We start from the raw sequence: 24,862 nt of genomic DNA, 5'->3' as shown, positions 1-24,862 counted from the left end.
CTGGATCGGAGGCGGCTGACGTCAGGATGTCGGCTGACGTCCATGACATCACTCCGCTCGTCGCCATGGCGACGAGGTAAGTGAAACATGGAAGGCCGCTTATTGCGGCCTTCCGTGTTACTTCTGGCCGCCGGAAGCGATCGGAAGAACGCCTCCGGAGCGCCCTCTAGTGGGCTTTCATGCAGCCAACTTTCAGTTGGCTGCATGAAATAGTTTTTTTTTTATTTAAAAAAAACCCTCCCGCAGCCACCCTGGCGATTTAATCAGAACGCCAGGGTGGTTAATATTACATACTTACCTTGGCATCATTTTCTCTCAAAAGCTCACCATTTACTTCTAACAATGATTCCTTTCAGTTCTGACATTGCCATTTTTAAAAAATAGAGGACAGAGAATTCCATCCATCACAGTGGGCAAACAGGACGTGGGAGAGCAGAAAGAGATTGAGGAGCAGACTACACGGGAGGTACGTATGACCTGTGTATGTTTACTTTGATGCCTAATTTTCAGTTCAGGTTTGCTTTAGGGCAAAATGGTGAGGGGGTCTGTAGCATGCAAATTTCCCATATCTCAGTCCAGTGGAGCATCAATGAGATGTGCTGGAGAAACAAGTGTGATTCATGAAAGCTTTGCATACAGGACTAAAGGGGATGCTGACATCTTGGTGCCAGAAACCACAGGCCATTCTCAGACCTCTTAGAAATTCTATGCATCAACAGTTCAGAGATGTTGTGGGCGAACACGGTAAATCCAGCGCTGGACACTTGGGCGCAGCAGCGCAGGAGACTTGCGCGCAGCCGGCGCCACCATAGGCCATAATAGGAACTACGGCTATCGCAGGCACAGGGAGTAACTTCAGCGCCGTCAGAAGACGGACCTGAAGTTGCTTTTAAAACAATAATTCGGCTTCCAGCAATTGCTGGAAGCTGAATTATTTCATTCCCCCACTATCCATGTCGGCTTGGAGGGGGAATAGTAATTAACACGGCTGGGACTTGTGCGGCAGCAGGATCAGCCATATACTGGCTGTGGCCTGCGCCGTTCTCTCTCGTACGCGTTGTGGGAGCACAAGGGGACTTACACAGGTGGATTTCATTGATTAGTGAATGAAGAATAAGGCAGGAAGCAGAATTGTCTGTCAGTTTTCTGTGTGTGTGTGTTTTTTTTTTTTTGTATGTGTTTTCTGCACACCATGCACATTTGCATATGGGGAAACGCACACTTTTTTTTTTTGTTACAGAAGTTAGTATAATTGTTAGAGAAAATGCACACAGGGCTGCACTGCTGTCATTTTTCTTCTGTATGCAAATAACACATAGAAGTGTGAACCAGTCCACTGATTCATATGGGTTTTCAGATTTTCTGTGCAGAAAACGAGCACAAAAACAGACAAACTTGTTCCCTGCCTCGAATTCCAAGAAAGGCCAGGTTCAGATTGGGAGCTGCCGCTTTGCATTCCTTGTAAAAACAGGAACATGACACAACAGAACAAAACAAGTCCCATTTCACGTTATGTGACAATGCTTTACATTCGGTGAAGCATGCAGTCAATATAAAGTATGCTTCACTGCCACTAATAATGCAGTCGTTAAGCCATAATACTGTGTTGGAATACCGTAGTTTGTTAGATGGCATCTCACACTCTTTGAATGTCGCACTAATGCTATGCACCTTTCTGTGTTAAGATGCCTCAATCAATGCCCCTCTGTGAATGGGGCCTAAGACAACAACAACAACAACAACAAATAACATTTGTAAAGCGCTTTTCTCCCGTGGGACTCAAAGCGCATAAGCATGGCTCCGACCATCGTGGTACAGAGGAAGAATTTTATAAATCTGGAAATGCCAGGCTAAACAGGTGGCTTTTCAGTCTGGATTTGAATAGCTCCAGGGATGGTGCTGTCTTTACTGGGTGTGGTAGGGAGTTCCAAAGAGTAGGGGCAGCATGACAGAAGGCTCTGTCTCCAGATTTTTTGAGGTGCACTCTGGGAGTGACCAAGTTTATAGAACTTGCTGATCTGAGGTTGTGAGAGGTGTGGTGCAGCTTCAGCAAGTCCTTCATGTATCCAGGGCCCAGATTATGCAGGGATTTGAATGTCAGCAGTCCAATCTTGAAGAGTATTCTCCATTCTACTGGTAGCCAGTGCAGTGAGCGAAGGATCGGTGTAATGTGACAGTGGCGAGGCTGGTTTGTTAGCAATCTGGCAGCAGCATTCTGCACTAATTGCAGGCGACGCAGGTCCTTTTTGGGGAGGCCAGCATAAAGGGCATTGCAGTAGTCCAGCCGTGATGTGATGAAGGCGTGGACTAGGGTTTGAAGATCCTCTGGGGGAATCAGATGTTTAATCTTTGCAATGTTCTTCAGATGAAAGAAGGAAGATTTAACTACAGATGAAATTTGGTTTCTGAAACTCAATTCCCCATCGATTAGTACGCCAAGGCTGCGCACAAGGTTGGAGCTGTTTATGTCTGAATTCCCAATCCTGATTGGTGTTGCTTTAGGATAGAGCTGTTTTGATGGCGAGCACTGGCTTTGGACAAACAGGACCTCAGTTTTGTCAGCATTCAGTTTCAACCAGTTATCATTCATCCATGCCTGAAGCTCAGCTAAGCAAGAGTTTATTTTTGGGGTAGGGTCTGTTCCACCAGGTTTAAAGGACAGGTATAGCTGTGTGTCATCGGCGTAGCAGTGGTACGTCAGGCCATGTCGTTGGATAAGTGTACCGATTGGCAACATGTAGATTGCAAACAGCAGAGGGGATAGGATTGATCCTTGTGGCACTCCGAATTGTAGAGGTGCAGGTTTGGACATTATAGGTCCTAGGGATACTCTCTGTGTTCTGTCAGTCAGGAATGATCTGAACCACTGGAGGACTGATCCACTGATGCCACAGTACTCCTGCAGTCTGTTAAGCAGGATTTTATGGTCAGCTGTATCAAAAGCAGCTGAGAGATCCAACAGGATTAGGATGGAGCATTCCCCTCTGTCCCTTGCCATGAGCAGATCGTTGCAGACTTGGATGAGGGCTGTTTCACAGCTGTGGTGTTTCTTAAAGCCAGATTGTAGAGGGTCCAGGATGTTGTTTACTGACAGCCTGGTTTCAAGTTGCAGATAGACAGCCTTTTCAATAACTTTACCTAAGAAGGGGAGGCTGGAGACAGGTCTGTAGCTGCTAATAGCATCTGGATCCATGGAAGGTTTTTTAAGAAGGGGCTTGATGATTCCTTCTTTTAGAGAGGTAGGAAACCTCCCTGCTTGCAGAGAGCAATTTACTATTTTGTGAAATGCTGGACCAAGCAGGTCAGGGCATTTCAGCATATGTTTAGTTGGTCCAGGGTCCAGGTCGCAGGTTGTCTGGCGGAGACGACAGAGGATGTCTGAGATCTCTTCCTCACTAATACTTTTGAAGTCAGTCCAGGGTGTTAGGTTGTTTTTGCAGCTATTTCCATTAGTTGCATGAGTCTTGGGTGCTGTGGACTGAATGAGAGACCGAATAGAAGATACTTTGTCAGCAAAGTAGCAAGCAAATTTCTCACATAGCTCCTTTGAGGGAGTTATAGTGGGTTTTAGACAGGATGGATTACATAGTCTATCAACTGTGCGGAATAGTTGGGCTGGTCTGTTGGCGGCCTTTGCGATCTCCTGTGATAGGTAGGAGGATTTTTTCTTGGTGATCGCATTTTGGTAGCTTTCCAGGTGAGAGACAAGGGTGTGTTTATCTTTTGAATTCTGAGATTTTCGCCACTTCCTTTCTAGTCTGCGCACTTCTTTCTTTATGTCCTTTAGTGAGCTGTCAAACCACCGTGCATGGTGAAGTGGTGTAGACATTCACCAAAAGAACACTAGGGAAATATACAATGTGTTGTGGGAAGAAAGAACATAAGAGAAGCCGGCACTACTGCAAAAACGCTGGTTCAGCTGGTGCAGTCTCTGTAGATGCACAGACGTGAGCAAAATGGCCGTCAGGCTTAACGCACCCAGCACCCACTGCACCAACTATAGCCCTATGTCTTTCATTCAGCATCATGATTTTTTATGTGTGTTTTGCAATGGCACTCGCATTCAATTTCTGAACACAATAAACCAGCGTTTTTTTTCAGTAGTGCCGGCTTCTCTTTTGCTCTTTCTTCCCACAATATATCTATAAGCTGTGTATCAGAGCACACTGCAGCTGAGGCTTGAATGGGCTATGTGAGCACACTGCGCACCACAACACAGCTGGATGAGGGTCTATCAGCTGTAGTGCCAGCCTACTACACTTCTTCCTTTGAAATATACAATGCGCATGCCTTTTTTAGCCACTAGATGGTGCTGTGTATAGCAATTATGTAAAGTACCAATACATGTACTGTGTCTGCAAAAAAAAAAAAAAAAATAGTGGATACAGTTATTTATAATAGACTGCTGTGGTAGGCTTTATTTGTCAGTGAGCTCATTTGATCAACAACAAACTGTTAGGTTAATTGGTTTCAATGCAAAATTGCATCTAAGTTGCAAATGAATTATTTTTTATATTCAGAACTTGTGTATTTTTTTTTTTTATGAAATGCCTGTGCAGTTACTACTGTCCTACAAATACAATATACATACACAAGGTCTCCGCTAGATATATCTTTTAGCATTACTTCAGATATCTGCATAGAATTTCTTTACATTACATTATGGGCTGCTTCTTACAGACAGCTGGACATAGTTCATCCATTGTCAGACTCCGCCTCCACTCATTCACCCTAATCACATGACTGACTTCCTGCTTCATCACACTCCTCCTTATGCCAACCTGTAGCATGTTCAAGCACCTGAAGGCCTGGTTCTCCCAGAGTGTGGACAGCAGCCTGGTCAACTTCTGGGGTTAGAAATCACACATCTAATCTTGTGAACACGCTTATTATGTGCTATGTGTAGTCTTGTTAAAACATGATATTATATGGAGGGAGTGGAAAATGGAATGTGGAGTGGAAATGTTATTAATGACTTGTTTGCATATATTTTAAATAATAGAAAGGCCATATTCACTGCAATGAAGTTTATTTAAAGGACAACTGAAGTGAGAAGTATATGGAGACTGCAATATGTATTTCCTTTGAAACAATACCAGTTGCCTGGCAGTCCTGATCTATTTGCAGTAGTGTTTGAATAACACCAGAAACAAGCATGCAGCTAATCTTGTCAGCTCTGACAATAAAGTCAGAGACACCTGATCTGCTTAATGCTTATTCGTGGTCTATGGCTAATTGTATTAAGGGGCACATACACCTAACTATTTTTCCGCCGATATACAGCAGTTTTGATCACTGTGGTCGAATATGCTGTGAAATCGTTGCACAAATGCTGACAGAATGATCGATTTCCGTCCGAAATTATTATTATTATTATTTATTGTATTTATAAAGCGCCAACATATTACACTAATTTAGGTTACAGACAATATTTAGGGGTGACATACAGCAATATGACAATACAGAAATACAAGAAAACCACATCACACAGCACAGTATGAGTACAAGGTAATGCTTAGTCAGTCACTGGATGGGAGCATGGAGATTAGGAAAGTTAGGTTCACTCAACTGCATGGGTTTACAGTAATGGAGGTGCATGATCAGGTAGGACACAAAAGGAGGAGGACCCTGCCCAAAGGCTTACAATCTAGAGGGAGAGGTAGGGACACGAGAGGTAGGGGACCAGAGTTCAGCTGTGGGTTTAGAGCAATTGTGAGGGGTGGTAGGCCAGAGTGAAAATGTGAGTTTTGAGGGCCTTCTTGCAGGTGTTGAAGGAGGGGGCTGCCCTAATTGGTGGAGGTAGGGAGTTCCATAGTGTTGGAGCGGCTCTTGAGAAGTCCTGGAGGCGTGCATGGGACTGGGTGATGCGGAGGACGGTCAGGCGAAGTTCATTGGAGGAGCGGAGTGAGCAGCTTGGTGTGTATCTCTGAGTAAGATCAGAAATGTAGGTTGGACAGGTTTTGTGGATGGATTTGTAGGTCAGACACAATATTTTGAATCTGATTCTGGACTGGATAGGAAGCCAGTGGAGGGATTCACGGAGGGGAGCCACCCTCGTGGAGCGATGGGAGGAGTGGATAATTATGGCTGCCGCATTCATGATGGACTGCAGTGGGGCTATTCGGGTCATAGGGAGACCAGACAGAAGGGCATTGCAGTAGTCGAGGTGGGAAATTATGAGGGCATGGATGAGGAGTTTGGTGGTGGCAGAGGTTAGGAAAGGGCGAATCTTACAGATGTTACGAAGGTGGAAGTTGCAGGACTTTGTGAGGTTTTGGACGTGGGAAGTGAAGGAGAGTGCGGAGTCCAGGGTGACACCCAGACAGCGGGCTTGAGAGGTAGGGAGAATGGTAGCGGGGTTAACAGTGACCTGCACATCTGGGAGGTCCAGGGATGACCAGGGTGGGAAGATCATAAATTCCGTTTTGTCTAGATTTAGTTTCAGGAACCTAGCGGACATCCAGGAGGAGATGGCAGATAGGCAGAAGGAGACCTTGTCCATGGTAGTGGTGGATATGTCAGGGGTGTGGAGGTAGATTTGGGTGTCATCTGCATACAGATGATAGTTAAAACCCATGGAGGAGATAACCTTGCCAATGGAGGATGTGTATAGGGAGAACAGGAGGGGGCCAAGGACCCCAAGCCTTTGGGGGACTCCCACTGAGAGGTGGTTGGAGGTGGACAAGGACTCATTGAAGGAGGTCGTGAAGGAGCGGTTGGAGAGGTTGGATGAAAGCCAGGTCAGGGCGAGATCGTGAATGCCCATGGACTGGAGGGACTGGAGGAGTAGGGAATGATCTACTGTATCAAAAGCTGCTGAAAGGTCAAGGAGGAGGAGAATGGAGTATTTACCTTCAGCTTTAGCTAAGGCAAGGTCATTGACCATTTTGGTGAGAGCCGTTTCGGTTGAGTGGGCAGGCCGAAATTCAGATTGCAGTGGGTCTAGTAGTGAGTTGGCATTGAGGTACTGGGTCAGGCGTTTGTGAACCAGACGCTCAAGGAGTTTTGAGGCAAAGGGGAGGAGGGAAATCGGGTGGTAGTTGGAGCGTCGCGAGGGGTCGAGGGAGGGTTTCTTGAGCAGAGGTAGTACAGTGGCCTGCTTAAAGTCTGAGGGGATTTGAATGCCCGACGACCGACGCTAGCGGCAATACATTACCTGCTCTGGCCGGCGCGTGTCCCCTGGTCTGCGCTGTCATTTCTCCGTGCTCGGCTCCTCCAGCTTCACTGAACTTCCTGTCCTAGAGCACCCTCTACTGTTTAAACTTCCCCGGCAGGAAGTTCAGTGAAGCTGGAGGAGCCGAGCACGGAGAAGTGAAAGCGGAGACCAGGGGGCACACACCGGCCAGAGCAGGTAATGTATGCGAGGGCCCGGGGGGAGGCGGCAGCAGCAGCTTCACAGATTGTGATCGGTTTCATGCTGAAATCGATTCACCATCTGTTTGCAGTAAAGGCAGCCATACGATCCCTCTCTGATCAGATTCGATCAGAGAGGGGTCTACTGTTGGTTGAATCTGATGGCAAATCGACCAGTGTATGGCTACCTTTAGAGGCAGAGGATCAGCAGGATAGCCACTTAGCCAGGCAATTGGTATTGCAAATGAATATGGCAGCCTCCATATCCCTCTTGTTACAGTTGTCCTTTAATAAGGCTTGTTGACATTAGTGTCCCCTCCTACGGTATCTTGTCACCACCCCCTCCTTTTAGATTGTAAGCCTTGGGCAGAGCTCTCCCTCCTTGTGTTTCCTATCTCATCATGCATCCTGCTCATGGAATAACGTGAACTTGAATTACTACTACTCCAGTGTATGATCTGGCTTTGGTGTGTCATACTCCTTATTACCTGTCTTGTTTTGTTGGTCACCCCTGTTATCATTGTTTGTAACCTTATTTATTGTCCAGCGCTTTGTAATATGTTAGCGCTATATAAATCCAATAAATAAGAATAATGAGTGGAATGCTGGTGACTGTGTGGGTTATACCAGAATGGGCATGGCACCGCAAGTTATTTGGTGTCAGGTTGTCTATGGCCTTTTTCATGTCTATGCACATTGAACTGCATGATGTACAGTGCACTTTATGGTACATTGCTGCACATAGTGTGAATGATTCCTGAGGCAATGTAAAGCTGATCTTGAAACTTCAGTTTCATTCATAAAGTAATGTCCATATCAGTTTCAAATAACGTCAAATTTGAATCATTTTATGGTCTCTTGGTGGCAGTGGCTTAGGGACCATGGCTACAGTGGTCGCCTCTGTGACTGGGCTACTTATCCACCCCACTTGCTGCGTGGGGACCGCAGTGGCGCAACAAACAGCTAAAGGGTAATCAGATACTCACATTGCTGGGATCCAGCGCAGCATGTACTAGTAACAGCGCCCCCTAGTGGGGGAACACAGGAACAAGAAGAAGTAAGTACATGCGGCGTGTGGATACCAACAATTTAAGTATCTAATAAGCCCCACAGCCGATGTTCATGCACCCGCCGCTGCTTCCCCCCTCTGCCTGGCTACCTATTTCTGACCTATACCTATACTGGGGCACCTATACCTGGCTACCTATACTGGGGGCACCTATACCTGGCTATCTATATTGGAGGCACCTAAACCTGGCTAGCATATGCGGTGGGGGAGTGGGGCACATCATCTGGCCACCATACTGGGGTGGGGGGCACATTATTTAATGTGGGTGGTTCCAAATTCTGTATCGCGGAGCAGAGCTTTTTCAGCGCTGCTAGATTTGGGCGCAGCCAGCGCCGCCATAGACTGTAAAGGGAATCAGTATATAGCGGCGCTCAATGAGTAACGTCGGCGCCGTCAGAAGACGGAGCCGAAGTTGCTTAAAAAACAGAATAATTCGGCCTCCAGCAATCGCTGGAAGCCAAATTATTTCATTCCCCCACTATCCATGGCGGCCTGGAGCGGGAATATTAATTAATTCGGCCCGGACTTGTGCAGAAGCAGGACCAGCCTTATACCAGCTGTATCCTGCGCCCAAGTCTACCGGCGCCGATTTCAAATGTACTCCTGTATCGGGGACCTGAGGTCTGTAGCTACGCCACTACTTGGTGGCTGCATAAACTTCAAAACCTGGCTTTAAGGGAACCTAATAGGAGAGGGATATGGTGGCTGTGATATTTATTTCCTTTTAAACAATACCAGTTGCCTGGAAATCCTGTAGATCTTTATGGCATCATTGTCTGAATCACACACCTAAAATAACATCCAGTTAATCTACTCACAACATGTGTGCTGCAGGACCTATGTCTAAAACTATTAGAGGCAGAGGATCAGCAGGACAGCCAGGCAATTTGCATTGTTTAAAAGGACATAAATATGTCAGCCTCCACATCCCTGTCACTTCAGGTTCCCCTTAAATCAAGTATGTGTTTAATTTACAGGACTGAGGGTTTTGTTTCATTCTATTTTATGCTTTCTTGCAAAGCTAGAGCCACACACTGTGCCCAAATCTGAGTGGGTTGCAAATATGTAGTACTGTATGCAATGAGTTATATCTATGCAGTAATTCACTTGTTTTGGTTTAACCCCCAGAGTCTGAGGGTGGTGTTATTACATCTTCCCACCATGCCTCTTACCTCTTCAGCAGTGATGCAGACCATCGTGATACCCAGAGGTAGGAAGCAACAAAAATAAAATCATTATTTTAAAAATTGCAGTTCATCCCCAATTTCCAGAAAGATTGCTGTCCATCTATTTGTCTGCCGTGTGGTAGACCATCATTACATTTGCAGTTCTGTAGAGTCACCACTGGAGCATATCAACAGCCATCGAAGCCAACTGTAGCAACAGCCCAGATTGTATTTAGAGCTACATTCACCCCATACAATATTTAGTGAACAATTTAGGTAATATTATGGTAGCAGCTGTACAGACATGCTTGCTTGTTTCAGATGTAAAAAGTCTACATTACGTTTATATTTTAACACAATCATATTTAAAAAATGTTGTATCTCTCCACCCTGTAACCACAAAACTGTTCTATGACATACACTGATCAGCCACACTGATAAAACCACTGACAGATAAATTGAATAACAGTGATTACACTGGCACATGGGAAGGGGTGAGATATATTAGACAGCGTGAACAGTGAACAGTCAGTTCTTCAAGGTAATGTGTTGCAATGGAAAGGAGAAAGAGGCAAATATAAGGATCTGAACACCTCCAGAACAGCAGGTATTTTCTGTTGTTCCTACTCTGAGGTCACTGAGCCCCCTTACCCCGCCATGGAGGATGCCAAAAGAATAATCATTAAGCTGCCAAAGCAGTGGTACACATATCCTGTGTTTTTCAATAGGATAAGATTATTGGATAGAGATCACGATTATTGCTACATTACAGTCACTGCACAGAGGAAGGAGCCTCGAGCAGGGTCACCCTGATAAAATCTTTTCAGAATCAGCAGGAATGGCCAGAGTCTAAGTACTGTGGCCCCATCAGCATGTAATTTGGCCCTGGTATCCTAGCCGCTGGCTCGTCACTCTCCCTGCGCTCCACCACCATAGCCTCCTTTCTGCAATACTCACATGGCTCTGATCCAATGCCAAACCTTGCAGCTCTGTTGCAGGCCGCTCAGCTCTGATCATCACAGTTTCTTCCATCCAGTGCCTCGGACGTTATGAGAGGCCCAAGCCGGCAGTAACCACAGTGATGGAACGCTAAGCTCTCCTGCTTAGCATCCCATCACCATGGGTACTACTGGCCTGCGCCTGATGTCATTGGACAGAGGTAACTGTGGTGATCGGAGCTGAGCAGCCTTAAAGAGAACCTGAACTGAAAATAAAAAGTCAAAATAAACATACACAGGTCATACATACCTCCCATGTAGTCTGGTCATCAATCTCTTTCTCCTCTCCTGCATCCTGTTTGTTCACCGTGATCATTGAATACTCTGTCCTCCATTTTGAAAATGGCCATTACCACATAACAGCTTCTTGGTCAGCACATTGCTAAACTGTAATATTGCCCACTTGAGCCATAGGGAAACATAGACATTACCTTGAATATTCAGTTGTAACTGGCAGCTGCTGATATAAAAAAGACAGCAACTGGTATATTTCATTTCTGACAAAATATTGTCAGAACTGGAAGGGGTCACTGTAAGAAGAAAATGGTGAGCTTCTGAGAGGAACTGACAGAGAGGTAAGTATGTAATATTAATTTGCAGCTAAATCATGTGTTTATTTTAAATACGGTACTTTTACTCAGTTCAGGTTCCCTTTAAGGAGAGCAGCGAGGTTCGGCATTGGATCAGGGCCATGTGAGTTATGGCAGAAGGGGGCCTGAGAGGCAGAGCACAGAGAGAGTGGCACAGGGGGAATAGAGGGGACACGGGAACTATGAGGTGGCCCAGGGGCTACAGAAGGGACAAGAAGTGGCACACAGGGAATATAGTAGCACAGGCGGAACAGAGGGGCACAAGAGGTGGCACAGGGGTAATCAGATGGGGACAAGAGGTGGCTTGATGGAGGGGGGCCCAGATCTGCAATTTTGCTTTGGGCCACATTTGGCCTCAATCCGGCTCTGATTGCCAACAAAGGCAAGAATGAACCAGGGGGTCTAAGGTACAGTGTAAAATTTTTTTTGCTTTTTTTTGCAATTGAACAATTAAAGAACATGATTGTAAGGCAGGGTTATATATATATATATATATATATATATATATATATATATATATATATATATATATATATATATATATATTATATCATTTAATTAAGATTTTCATTTGTAAGAGTTGTAGCTGAGATTAGGCCCCCGCAATAAAATATACATACCTGGGGCTTTCTCCAGCCACCTCTGCCTGATCGCTCCCATGGCGTTCTCTTCTCCCTCTCCATTTGCCCGCAACTGGTCCTGGAAAATCCTCTAGTTGGGGCCCCTCGGCGCATGCCAAGTCCAGCCAGGCGTGCTCCCATTTCGCTCCTGTTGCCTACAGTGTTCTGTGCCTGCGCAGTAGTACTCTGGAGGCACAGAACACCCGAGGCGATGTGAACATGACGGGAGCATGCGGCTGGGCTGCGTATACGCAGGTGGCCCCAAACCGGAACTCTTTCCGGGGCCAAATGCAGCCAAACTGAGAGAAGAGGATGCCGTGGGAGCGATCAGGCGAAGGTGGCTGGAGGAAGCCCCAGGTATGTATATTTTATTGCTTATCCCCCATCTCAGATTCCCTTTAATAATACTTTAAAGAGAAATGTTTAATAAATCAGGGTCCTTTTAACAAGTCAAAATGTTGTTTTGCAGCACGGTGGCGTAGTGGTTAGCTCTCTCGCCTTGCAGCGCTGGGTCCCTGGTTCGAATCCCAGCCAGGGCACTATCTGCAAAGAGTTTGTATGTTCTCTCCGTGTCTGCGTGGGTTTCCTCCGGGCACTCCGGTTTCCTCCCACAGTCCAAAAACATACGGATAAGTTAATTGGCTCCCCCTAAAAATTGGCCCTAGACTACAGTACTTACACTACATAATATAGACATATGGCAATGGTAGGGATTAGATTGTGAGCTTCTTTGAGGGACAGTTAGTGACAAGATATATATATATTTACAATGTACAGCGCTGCGTAATATGTTGGCGCTATATAAATACTAAATAATAATAATAATAATAATAATAATAATAATAATAATAATGTAAGTTGTCTTACATTTACAGCTTGGTATTAATTTCAACATCTTATTTTTAGTACACTGCAGTGCTGAAAAGGTGTAAAACACATACTGAGAAGACTCATGAGAAAAGTATAATAAATCAGTGTGAAAAATTGTGTGTGTGCAATGCTATGAGGTACTTTATTCCTTTCACTTAACAATGTGATATAAATGTACACATATTTTTTAGAATATACAACAGTTTGGATTATGTTGAAAACAAAGCCACCATCTTCCATGCTAACTTCCTGAAAACAAGTGCTAGATCTAAGACAAGTAATCTGATGTCTCTTGGCCAGTTCATTCTCCCTCCAGCCTGCCTTCATAAAGGTTGGTATCCATATTACTAATGGTTATGAGTGCTGAGACCTGCTATTGACAGCCATGGAGCCCTATGATAATAACATTGGTGCAGAATGACAAAGTTCACCTGCCAAACATAGCATTTGTATAATTTATGTGCTCTAGTGTCTTCATACAGCACTTGTTTGAAATGTGTTTATTTTCCACCAGAAATCAGAAGAACAATTGGCAGCTTCATTTGGGAGCAGGGTGACACACTATATGAGAAACAGGTAAGTAACTGTGGTCTGGCTCACAAAGACAGTTGTGGAGCGGTGTAGTTAGTGCTTGTCAACTACCTCAGCTAACTGCCTTCAGCTGAGTAGTATTTGTATGACTGTCCCAGGCAGTTGGCGATATACTAGAGCAGGGATGTCAAACTGGTCCTACGAGGGCCGAGATACTCACACATTTTTGATACAGCTCAAATAAATTGATGGGTCTGAATCAGGAAAGGTGTGGTCCATCAGGTAGAACACATTATTTTCTTTCTCAGTCCATCCTAAACACGGGCATGGATCTGGCCCATGTGTACTAGAGCAGTGTTTCTCAACATTTTATAAGTGTGTACCCCTTTTAAAACCCTGTACTCATCGAGTACCCCCTAGCATAGTAAACATTATCACAAGTACCCCTTGACAAATATATATTTAATCGTAGTACATGATAATTGCTTCTAAACAATGTGCAAGCATTTATTATTGCTTTTAATTAGCTAAAATACTAATTTGATGTTGTTTAAATAAGAATTATAATTTTCTAAATCTCTAAATTTGTTATTCTTGGTTAAGTATATCAAGCCTGAGTACCCCCTGGACCCATCAGAAGTACCCGCTGGGGTACGCGTACCGCATGTTGAGAACCTAGGTACTAGAGTACCATAGTTTGGTTGTTAAGACGTCATTAAAGATCCATTCTGACACTTCTTTTATTATTTGGCACCATTGCCTGTGCTCGCCATTCCTCCTACATACCCATCATTCACTTGCTATGGCATTCAGGGCACTTGCATTCAAGTTTATTGCAGCAGTAGAGCTGAATATCCTCGTGTCAAGCATATTGCATGTGGGGTTTTTGAACCATGCTTCAACAAGGCCGGATTCATACTTTTTCTGCCCCTAGGCCAAATGTGTTGTTACTCCCCTTGCTTGTGCAGCAATGCCCCTCCCATTCCATGTGCAGCCCCCTCTTCCATATGAATCCATGTACTGCAGCCCCCTCTCTTTCATGAACATCTCACATGGACAGTAGCTTCCCTTTCTACTGTGTTGCTCCCCATTTGCATCCGCCTCTTTCATATGTATCAACCTCTTTTTTTATGACCAGGTGACCCCTTAGGCTGCAGCTACCTAAGGCCTGGGCCTTTGTGGCCTTTCCAGAAATCCGGCCCTGTGCTTCAACTACATTGAGGTGATCTAGGCCTTAGAATTTTTAAAGTCGGGAGTATTGTAGAAGAGAGTGTAAGCACTTTAGATGAACAATGACTGGAGAGAGCTCCCAAAGGCTGACTTCCATGGACCCTTTGCATACATTTGCCTGCCCCAGGCTTATTACATTCAATCTTCATTGTGAAACCATATTTGTTATGAGATCAAACAGGGTAAAATGTTGTGCATAAAACTATTGTTCACATGCAGGCCCGGATTTACACCACAGGAGCCCATAGGTACAGATGGTCTTGCACCCTAGATTTCACCCTCCACCAACCCACAAACCCCAGCTGAACCACACTGAAAGTGTGCTGGCTGACCCAGCTTTCACCTCCCTACTACTTCCCCTGCCCGGCGTAGGTAGCCACAGGTGCCCCTTAGTATTAGGTAACAAGAAGTACCCTCAATATCAAAGGGAACCAGAGACGAAGCATCCTCATATATTTTACTACATTTATCAGTGGGAACATGACAGTAAACACCTACCATGCTTTTAGTTTCATTCTTATCTGCTTAATTAGTCTATTACCAGCTGTGATAAGAATCCCCGACTGGCTCAGTCTAGGTTTGACCTGGAATCATTATAGCTGAGTCACTCTTCTGTGGAGTCTTTTCAAACCCAAGCCTGCCCCCTCCTGGCTCAGCTTTCCTGCTTTGCATACTGAGAGCTCTGATGACATGGAAGGGGCTGCTGAGAGAGAATCTCTGAAACAGACAAGTGTGGCTGCAATATGATCTGTGTGCTCTGTGTGCACTCTGCATAGATAATGATGATGACTGCAGTTTAATTCCTATGAGAGAGACTTCCTACAGGCAGCTGCACATCATACCAAAATGAAAGCACACAGATGAAAGGCTGCAGCAGCCTTTATCATATAGCCTAGACAGCAGCCTTTCTCATATAGCCTAAACAGCAGCCTAGTCTCATATAGCCTAGACAGCACATCCAGAACAACTCATAACCCGGAAGCAGAAGGGATATGAGCCGGCAGCCATATTTGATTTTTCCTGGAGCAATAATGGATAAAAACACTAAAAAAAGGCACACCAGAGCGGCGAAATTATCAGGTAGAGCATTTATTCTTTACAAGCTATCGACTGATATGTTTATTTTGTGTGAAATGTTCATCTCTGGTTCCCTTTAAGTAGCTTGAGCTGCCCCCCAAGTATTAGGTTTCTAGAGATTCCCCAGGCTGAAGGGAGATCTCGTCAGGGGAATGCAGAGAGCCGGATGATTAACCTGTCATTTACGCTCTGCTCAGGACTCTGCATAGGGAAGGAGGCAGGAAGGCAATGGGGAGGAGAGTGAGCAACCTTTCCATCATCAGCTGCCTGAGGCATGTGCCTACAGTGCCTTATGGAAAATCCGGCCCTGCTTTTATGCATTTCTGAGGACCTCTGTTATGTATATTCTTATTAAATCCATTATTTTGTTGTCCTGAGGTTTCTGATTGCATCACATAAAAGAAAACACACTGTAATAGTTCTACATAAAGATATTGTTTGCATAATGGAACTAAGTTTCTAGTGTTTACATTATTCCAGAGCTCATGCAGTAGATTTTCCACTTATGTAGCAGGCTATCTCAGTGCTTATTTTCACATTGCACAAGGCGGCACAGATTTTCTTCTTATAAACAGTAGGTTCAGTAGTTCAGCACCAAAGGACGCTTTGCATGTAAATAAGTCACGCTATTATTATTGATTTCTTTCAGAGAATGTTCTCTTCTGCCACATTCATTTTTGTGACACAAACTAAATAAATGTGCATTACTATATTTGTTATAGTTCCGTATTCTGTACCTCTCCAATGGAAGAGTGCTTTTCTTTCTTTACTTGCGTCCCTGAGTACTTCTGAAGATGAGCAGGTCTGTAATGTACACATGCGAGTGCGCGCTCACACATGCGCAGTACAAATGGAAGCACTCAGGCAGGTGAGGTCTGTACTGTACACATGCGAGTGTGCGCTCGCACATGCGCAGTACAAATGCGCCCAGCTTTGGAAGCACTCAAGGACGAGAGAGCTTCTGAATCCTTCAGAGGACTCCCACAGATATGGACTTTCACACATGGTCAGTAGTAGACCAAGGGTAGTGTGTGTGTGTGTGTGTGTGTGTGTGTGTGTGTGTGTGTGTGTGTGTGTGTGTGTGTGTGTGTGTGTGCGTGCGTGCGTGCGTGCGTGCGTGCGTGCGTGCGTGCGTGCGTGCGTGCGTGCGTGCGTGCGCGCGCGCGCGTGTGTGTGTGTGTGTGTATACACACAGTGTATAATATATATATATATATCTGGTGAGTTGGGCACAGGACAAGCCAAATGACTGCTCACCTCACTGCCGCTCAAATCCCCAGCGGTGTTAAATACTATTCCCCCTCCGAGGCATAGCAACTTGGAGAGAGAGAGGTATTTCAGGGTCGGGCGGTCACTGGACAACCGAATTATCCTTGTGCTCCCTGGGGCGCATAGTATAGCACTAGTGCTCTAGCGCAGGTATGTCAAACTGGTCATACGAGGGCGGAGATCCTCACACATCTTTGACACAGCTCAAATTCATTGATGAGTCTGAATCAGGAAAGGTGTGGTCCATCAGGTAGAACATATTCCTCTCTTTCTCAGTCCATCCTAAACACTGGCATGGATCTGGCCCTCCAGGCCTGGAGTTGGACACCTGTGCTCTAGCGGCACCCAGTTTCAGGGCCCGGTGCCAGAACAACTTGCTTCGCAGAGCCTTCCCTCTCCATAGATGAGTATTTCACTTTTTTTTCAGGCTTGCTTTACTATCACTAAAAACAATCTAACTACTTTTACGTTAATTTTAGATTTTCTTTAAAGGAATCATAAAGCAAATTGGGGTTGATTCACTTTAACAAATAGTGTGCCTTATCAGTTAACACGCCTTATCACAGTAGCATAGTGAGCGCTACGAACTTATGCCTGTTAATTGGCAATGACGAGAGCTCCACTAGTTCTGCCCTGACCCCCTGCAGGTTCAATCAATTTAAAGAACATTATCCTCGCACTTTGATTGGCCCAATTGGCAACCTGTCACTTGAAAGGAAACTTGACAGGCAGCCTATTGGGCCAATCAAAGTGCGGAGATAATGTCCTTTAAAGGGACTCAGGGCAGGACGAGTGGAGCTCTCGTCATTGCCAATTAGCAGGCATAAGTTCGTAGCGCTCGCTATGCTACTCTAATAAGGCATGCTATCTCTGATAAGGCATGTTAACCCTGATAAGGTATGTTAACTCTGATAAGGCATGTTAACTCTGATAAGGCACGCTATTTGTTATAGTGAATCAAGCCCATTGTGCTGTCCCATGATATACTTACCGGGGGCTTCCTCCAGCCCCTTGAAGCTGACATGTCCCACGCAGCGTCTCCGCTCGCAGCCGTCGGCCCGGGGTCCCCACCGATGCAGAGGCCAACCTCATCTACTACGGCATCTGCATGAGCGCAGCTGTCAATCAAGTATACTGACACCAGAATACCTTGCAGGGAGCAGACTGAAAAAGAGAAAAGAGATTCAGTCATCCAAAGTTTAGATAGTGAGGTGAATGCAGACAACAGAGCAGCTTGGTTTAGCAAGGTACTACTAGTGGTGGCAGTGACAGCAATTACACTCTCTACTTTTGTTGAAGTAAGGCAGATGAGGATGGACTAGGGGCTCCTGTTGCTGTAACAGCAGCTTGTAGTGGGTCTGTGTTGCAGAAGCTCAGGATCATGTGATGGCGATGATTTAGTATGGGCAGGGTGGAGAGCAGAATTACTGCATATGGTGAATGTCCCTAAATAAATACAATACTCTGACATAGTATAATATCAGAAAGGGATAATCTGCAGAAAGGGATATATAATAATAATAATATCCCTTTCTGCAGTGGAAGTCCTCAATTGTAGATTATATGAACAATCGAATATCCATTTGTTTGTGTGTAGAGTCGACTGAAAGCTTATTTGGCTACTAATTAAGACATTAAAAGATGCAGCTGTACTGGAAATTCATGAATTCCATCCAGTGACTGAGCATGCTGCACCCTAATGTAATGAGATTAGCTGCCATGTGGTAGAATTTATATGTGGCGCAGCTAAGATAATGTAATGGTTTTAGGACACGGAAATGCCTTGTGACCCTGAAGAGAATCACCACAGCAGTCCAGAAGGTGAAGTAAGGTAAGAAGCAGCAGGAGGCTTTTCACATACTTTAACATTTTTGGTAACCACTTGCTCTGCAATTTTACATAAAGATTTTTCTCCTAAGTATCATTTGGAAACATAAGTAAGGTCTGGAACCGACTAGCAGTGTTTTTCTAAGCTCTTATGCTTTGAAAAGCTCTTGCTAATGTAATGCTATGTGTATGACCCTACTTGAGTGATGTGTTTTTTTTTTAAAACTCACGCATAGCATTGTATTGGTAGCAGGTTTTCAAATCACCAGCACTTAGAAAGCGCTGCTAGTTGGTTCCAGGCCTAAGGGCTGGTTCACACTGTGAGCGATTGTGTCAGCGATTTGCAAAGTGCTACAGCAGTGTCACACTATGAGGGTGTTCTCCCTACAGCGTTTTGATTTTGAGAAAATTGAAAACATGCTGCATGTACTATTTTTACAGCGATTATTTTAAGGAATGTGTAAAAGTACACATTCCTTTAAAAATTGTTCTGAAAATCGCTTTGCAAAATAACTAAAGTGATTGTATTTTGTAGTGTGAACTAGGCCTAAGGCTGAGTTCATACTGCACTAGATACACAATGGTACATTCAGTGTATCCGCTTTGGATACACTGTGGTCTGTTGACTTATACATACCACTGTGAATCCAGTCCACCTTCCGCCATCAGATTCAATGCCACCGACGCTAATGTCCACTGCAGGGGACAGGCGCTGGTATACAGCCTTGGCAGATACATTATGGGGCTTCTCTGAGCGAGGATTCCCATAGGTCTGTTGCAATCCAATGGGGGAGCCCCATGCTTGCCACGGCCTCAATCTGTATACCAGCAGCTGTCCCCTGCATAGACCCGAATGACGGCAGTGGCGATGGACCCAAGGTAACAGAGTAAAGTGCAGAAACACATGCTACTACCAGATTAGTGAGAACGGACACTGTCCATTCTCATAGGTTTTCCATTTATTTCACCAGCATCCACAATCCTTATCCGTAATGATTGTGTACCGCAGAGCCTTCAGTTCCACTCATCATAAATGAAGTAACGGATCTGTTCAGAATGGATCCTACTGACTTGCATAGGATGCGTGCAAAGGTCTGTTGATCCTTTCAGATAAACGGAAGGATTTCTATGCCAGTGTGAACCCAGCTAAGGCACTACCTTACTCTAAAGCTTTCAGTTGGAGTTGCTCAGACCAAGATGTTAGACTACACCTATATCTTCAGAATTATAAAGAAGAATGGGCACTTAAATATCTGTAATATTTTAAGAGTTGCTAAAGTTTCAATGTTTTGAGACAATTAGTGCCTCTTTATCAAGGACAGGTTGAAAAAGAAAAAAAAATTCTGCAAGATAAAACAAAACAATGCCATAAGTGTATGCGTAAAATAAACAAAATTAATAAGCATATAAACAGGTGTGGGGGTGTCAGCCACCTCCACACAGGTGGGTCCTACTGTCACCATGTCTATGCAGAGCCATTTTAGGGAAGGACCCCAGGAGGTGCTAAACTAGATTAAAGGTGGGTTACACACATCAGATAAAAGTCTTTGGAAAATGAAACATCACAGACCAATTTTACCCCATCCATTTAGTTTGAGAGCATTCCTACAGTCTATTCTATTGAGCTGAACTCCCCATCAGAATAAAATATTTGCAAGATGCTGTACACATGCAAAATATCAGTATCTGCAAAAGATCAGTTCCTCGAAATTGCATTCATAGTCTATGATATCTGCTGACCTCATACACACCTTGTTTAACAGACATTCATCTGCAGATCAGACAACCATCCTCAGATCCATCCTGGTGGATCTGATCTGCAGATGAATGTCTGTGAAACAAGGTGTGTATGAGATCTTCAGATATCATAGACTATGCATGCAATTTGCAGATACTGATCTGTTGCATGTGTACAGTATCTTTGTGTGCAGCATCTTGCAAAGATTTTTATCTGATGGGGAGTTCAGCTCCATAGAATAGACTGTGTAGATATGGCTCTCATACTACATGGAAGGGGGTAAATTTGTCTGTGATCTTTAATTTTCCAAAGACTTTTGACTGATGTGTGTACCCACCTTTAGAGTAGTCAGAGAACCTTGACAGCTTGCACTCAGTGCCTAAGCTCACAGATTTGTTTTTTAACATTTTTATATATAATAAAAAATACTTTTATTTTATGGTTGGCAAGGGGATCATTAACACCTTTTCTCTGGCAGTGCTGCTGCTGACATGTCACCTACTGTATTAACTGCTCTTTACAACTGGCAGCTCCCACGCCTGTAAACGGAGGTCCTGTAGAATTTATGGATGAAATGTTTTCTCTGAGGGGCTGTTCAAACATGTCAAAATTGCACATCTTTTTTCCACATGTAAATTTGCATTACAACTTAAAACCAGTGTAAGTTGATGGGATAGTTTACATTGCAAACCAGGTGGTGAATAAAGAAAAATTAGATACTTACCTCAGTAGAGCAAGTTTCTTCAGGTCTCTCTTTAGTTCCAGGAAAGTGCGGTACATTGCGATATCTTCAAGCATAGTAGTAGCAATAGGGTATTGTACTGTGTTAACCATCAGTCAAAGCAAGAAGTTTTAAATCAGGATGATACCATTTATCCAACCACGGCCTGCCAAGACCCTTTTGTTCTCCATGGCTGCGCTCCCATCCCATGTATAAGTGCGGACGCACTACACAGGCACAAGTACGGCCCACACTTGCACAGTAACACAAACACCCTTTTTTATGTGGCCAGAGTTGTACTTTAATATTGAGTAACAGGATTTTTGTAACAGGCTTTTTCTTTATCAAAATACTGAATTATGCCAATCCATAGATAAAAAATGCCAGCCTGCTTTAAACCTCCATAATGCCAGAAAACTAATAAAGACAAAAGGTTTAATGAAAGAACAACAAACAAAAAAATAAAATTGTAAGTACCGGTAAACAGCTGTGAACTAAGAATTTCAAACACTGTTTTTTCCATCAAAAGTGGATTTATAAATATAGTGAAATTAAATTGACGAGTTCTTAGATTTATAAATCTGCCCTACAGATACCATAATATTCAGGAATAATAATCAGGAATAATCTGCACTGTTAGTTCTGTTACGCAGCAGCAAGCTTCTTCATTTTGCATAACCATTTGTAAGATACAGTAGTCATAGTAACCCCATTATATTTGATAACATTGCCATTTTCTGTTGTCGTGCAGGAATGATGTCTTTATGTCTGACAGTGAAACCTCAGAGGAAGGAATGTGTCACACTTTACAGAACTATCCGGTTAACAATATGTGCACAGGTAACCTACTGTGAACCTTCCATTTCACTATGTAATGCACATAGGATAGGAGGCAGCAATGCTGGGTAAGGAGAGTGCTGGCTCCTTTGATTTGACAGATGTAAAGTAAGAGATTCACAAACTAGCTGAAGAGAATACAGAGTTATACCTCTTTTGCATGTCATAACCGCTCATATTTATGTTGTTCAGGGCTTCACACACCGTACAGGAAATAAAGGCGCCTAAGAAATTGGGTGCTGGGTAATGCCGATAGTAGAATATCGCTAATGTTATCCATATTCTACTATTACCTTAAATTGCCTCTCACACTAACCTCCCCCCAGCTACTCCGAACACTAGCCTCCCCCATGCTTACTTAACACTAAGTTGCTGTCACGTACCATAGGTAGTAGAAATCTGACAGAACCGACAGGTTTTGGATTAGCCCATCTCCTCCTGGGAGATTTTCAGGGTTTTGTTTTGTTTCAAAAGCACTTAGTGAATGGCAGTTACTCCACCCATCTGCCAAAAAAGTGTGCAGTGAGTAGGGAGGCTGGCCAGCATTATTGTACAAATCCTTTTCAGGAAATGTCTTTATAAGGAATAAAGGCCTTGCTGAGAATTGAGAAAGTCAACCACCTACTGCAGACTTCCCATACCACTACCTCCCCCCTTGACCCTATCCCTTCTGATCTACTTCAGCCTCACTTCACGGATTTGGCCCCAGTCCTCACTACCCTGTTTAACCTCTCCCTATCCACAGGCACCTTCCCCTCAGACTTCAAGCAGGCCACAGTACTGCCCCTGCTCAAGAAACCCTCCCTCGACCCCTCGCTACCCTCCAACTACCGCCCGACCTCCTTCCTCCCCTTTGCCTCAAAACTCCTTGAGCGTCTGGTTCACAAACGCCTGACCCAGTACCTCAATGCCAACTCACTACTAGACCCACTGCAATCTGGATTTCGGTAGTAGCGAACGGTTCGCCGGCGAACGGTTCCAGGCGAACTTTGGGGGTTCGCGTTCGCCTGGACCAAGCGAGCTTTTGTGGAAGTTCGATTCGCCCCATAATGCACTATGAGGGTCAACTTTGACCCTCTGCATCACAGTCAGCAGGCACATTGTAGCCATTCAGGCTACACTAAGCCCTGGAGCCTCACCCCCCCTTATATAAGGCAGGTTTGCCAGCCATTACACTCACTCGTGTGCCTGCTAGAGACAGACTAGGGACAGCTGCTGCAGACTTGTTCTCCTAGGGAAAGATTAGTTAGGCTCTTGGTCTTGGCTTGCTCCTGGCTGATTGTTATTGCTAAAATAGCACCCCTCAACAGCTCTTTTGAGAAATAATGTTTTCCAGATGTGTTTTTGTTTGTGTGTGTTGCTCACTGACATTATACAGCCCTATCTGTTGCAGCTGGACCTTGGTAATTGTTATTACTGTGCCAGCCAGGCCCTGCCTAACTATCTATACTGGGACACCTACCTATGCCTACCTAACTACTGGGGCACCTACTTACCTATACGGGGACACTTACCTACCTATCTATACTAGGGGACCTACCTATGCCTACCTACCTATACTGGGTCTCCTACCTATGCCTAGCTAACTACTGGGTCTTCTACCTATATCTAGCTAACTACTGAGGCACCTACCTATGCCTACCTACCTATACTGGGACTCCTCTCTATGCCTACCTACCTATACTGGGACTCCTACCTATGCCTAGCTAACTACTGGGACACCTACATACAAGAAGATAATAAGGTCGTTGCTTCATTGTGGACAGACCAAATTTGATCAGCTGGACAGTCACTGTTGTTATATCATTGAGCTACCACATATGGGCTTGACAACCGCCACGGCCTACACTCTCGCCACAGTGCGCACCAGTCCAGCATGGCTGTCACTACGCAAACAGCTGTTTGCTGTGCATTACACAGCGAGTTTGGTGCGTCAGTGTGAAGCAGAACTCTAATTACACTCCCTGATTGATGTATACACATACAAGATGTTTGAAAGCACTTTAGACCTGAAATTTAGCATTCAATGTCATTTCTGCCCTTAAAACGCTGCTTTGCGTCACATCCAGATTTTTCCCCGGGTCTTTGGGCATGTATCCCACTCCGCCATGCCCCCCTCCAGGTGTTAGACCCCTTGAAACATGTTTTCCATCACTTTTGTGGCCAGCATAAATTTTTCTATTTTTCAAAGTTCGCATCCCCATTGAAGTCTATTGCGGTTCGCGAACTTTTCCGCGAACCGAACCTTTCGCGAAGGTTCGCGAACAGAAAATCGGAGGTTCGCGACATCTCTACATTTCGGCCTGCCCACTCAGCCGAAACGGCTCTCACCAAAGTGGTCAATGACTTAGCTAAAGCTGAAGGTAAATACTCCATTCTCCTCCTCCTTGACCTTTCAGCAGCTTTTGATACAGATCATCCCCTACTCCTCCAGTCCATGGGCATTCACGATCTCGCCCTGACCTGGCTTTCATCCTACCTCTCCAACGGCTCCTTCACGACCTCCTTCAATGAGTCCTCGTCCAACTCCAACCACCTCTCAGTGGGAGTCCCCCAAGGCTCGGTCCTTGGCCCCCTACTGTTCTCCCTATACACATCCTCCATTGGCAAGGTTATCTCCTCCATGGGTTTTCACTATCATCTGTATGCAGATGGCACCCAAATCTACCTCCACACCCCTGACATATACTACCATGGACAAGGTCTCCTCCTGCCTATCTGCCATCTCCTCCTGGATGTCTGCTAGGTTCCTGAAACTAAATCTAGACAAAACAGAATTTATGATCTTCCCACCCCGGTCATCCCTGGACCTCCCAGATGTGCAGGTCACTGTTAACCACACTACCATTCGCCCTACCTCTCAAGCTCGCTGTCTGGGTGTCACCCTGGACTCCGCACTCTCCTTCACTTCCCATATCCAAAACCTCACAAAGTCCTGCAACTTCCACCTTTGTAACATCCAGAAT

At 44.7% G+C, this 24,862-nt stretch overlaps 1 protein-coding gene across 2 annotated transcripts in view; it reads left to right on the top strand.

Annotated features, from left to right (window-relative positions):
- Window positions 1-24,862, top strand: part of TERB2 (telomere repeat binding bouquet formation protein 2) — a 38,062-nt gene that overhangs the window by 10,077 nt on the left and 3,123 nt on the right. Inside the window, exons 1-6 of one of the 2 annotated variants that reach the window (XM_068272564.1) lie at window positions 4,756-4,852; window positions 9,551-9,632; window positions 12,858-12,997; window positions 13,181-13,242; window positions 18,543-18,604; window positions 21,811-21,899. In XM_068272564.1, coding sequence (XP_068128665.1) covers window positions 4,774-4,852; window positions 9,551-9,632; window positions 12,858-12,997; window positions 13,181-13,242; window positions 18,543-18,604; window positions 21,811-21,899 — 514 coding nt within the window. In that variant the 5' untranslated portion in view covers window positions 4,756-4,773. Of the gene's footprint in view, window positions 1-4,755; window positions 4,853-9,550; window positions 9,633-12,857; window positions 12,998-13,180; window positions 13,243-18,542; window positions 18,605-21,810; window positions 21,900-24,862 lie in introns of those variants that run through there. The other variant, XM_068272565.1, reaches the window with a different exon arrangement.

This window comes from Hyperolius riggenbachi, chromosome 3, assembly GCF_040937935.1.
Source record: "Hyperolius riggenbachi isolate aHypRig1 chromosome 3, aHypRig1.pri, whole genome shotgun sequence".
Classification (NCBI taxonomy): domain Eukaryota; kingdom Metazoa; phylum Chordata; class Amphibia; order Anura; family Hyperoliidae; genus Hyperolius; species Hyperolius riggenbachi.
Note: the sequence above shows the minus strand (reverse complement) of the source record. Positions and strands in the feature narration are given on the sequence as shown.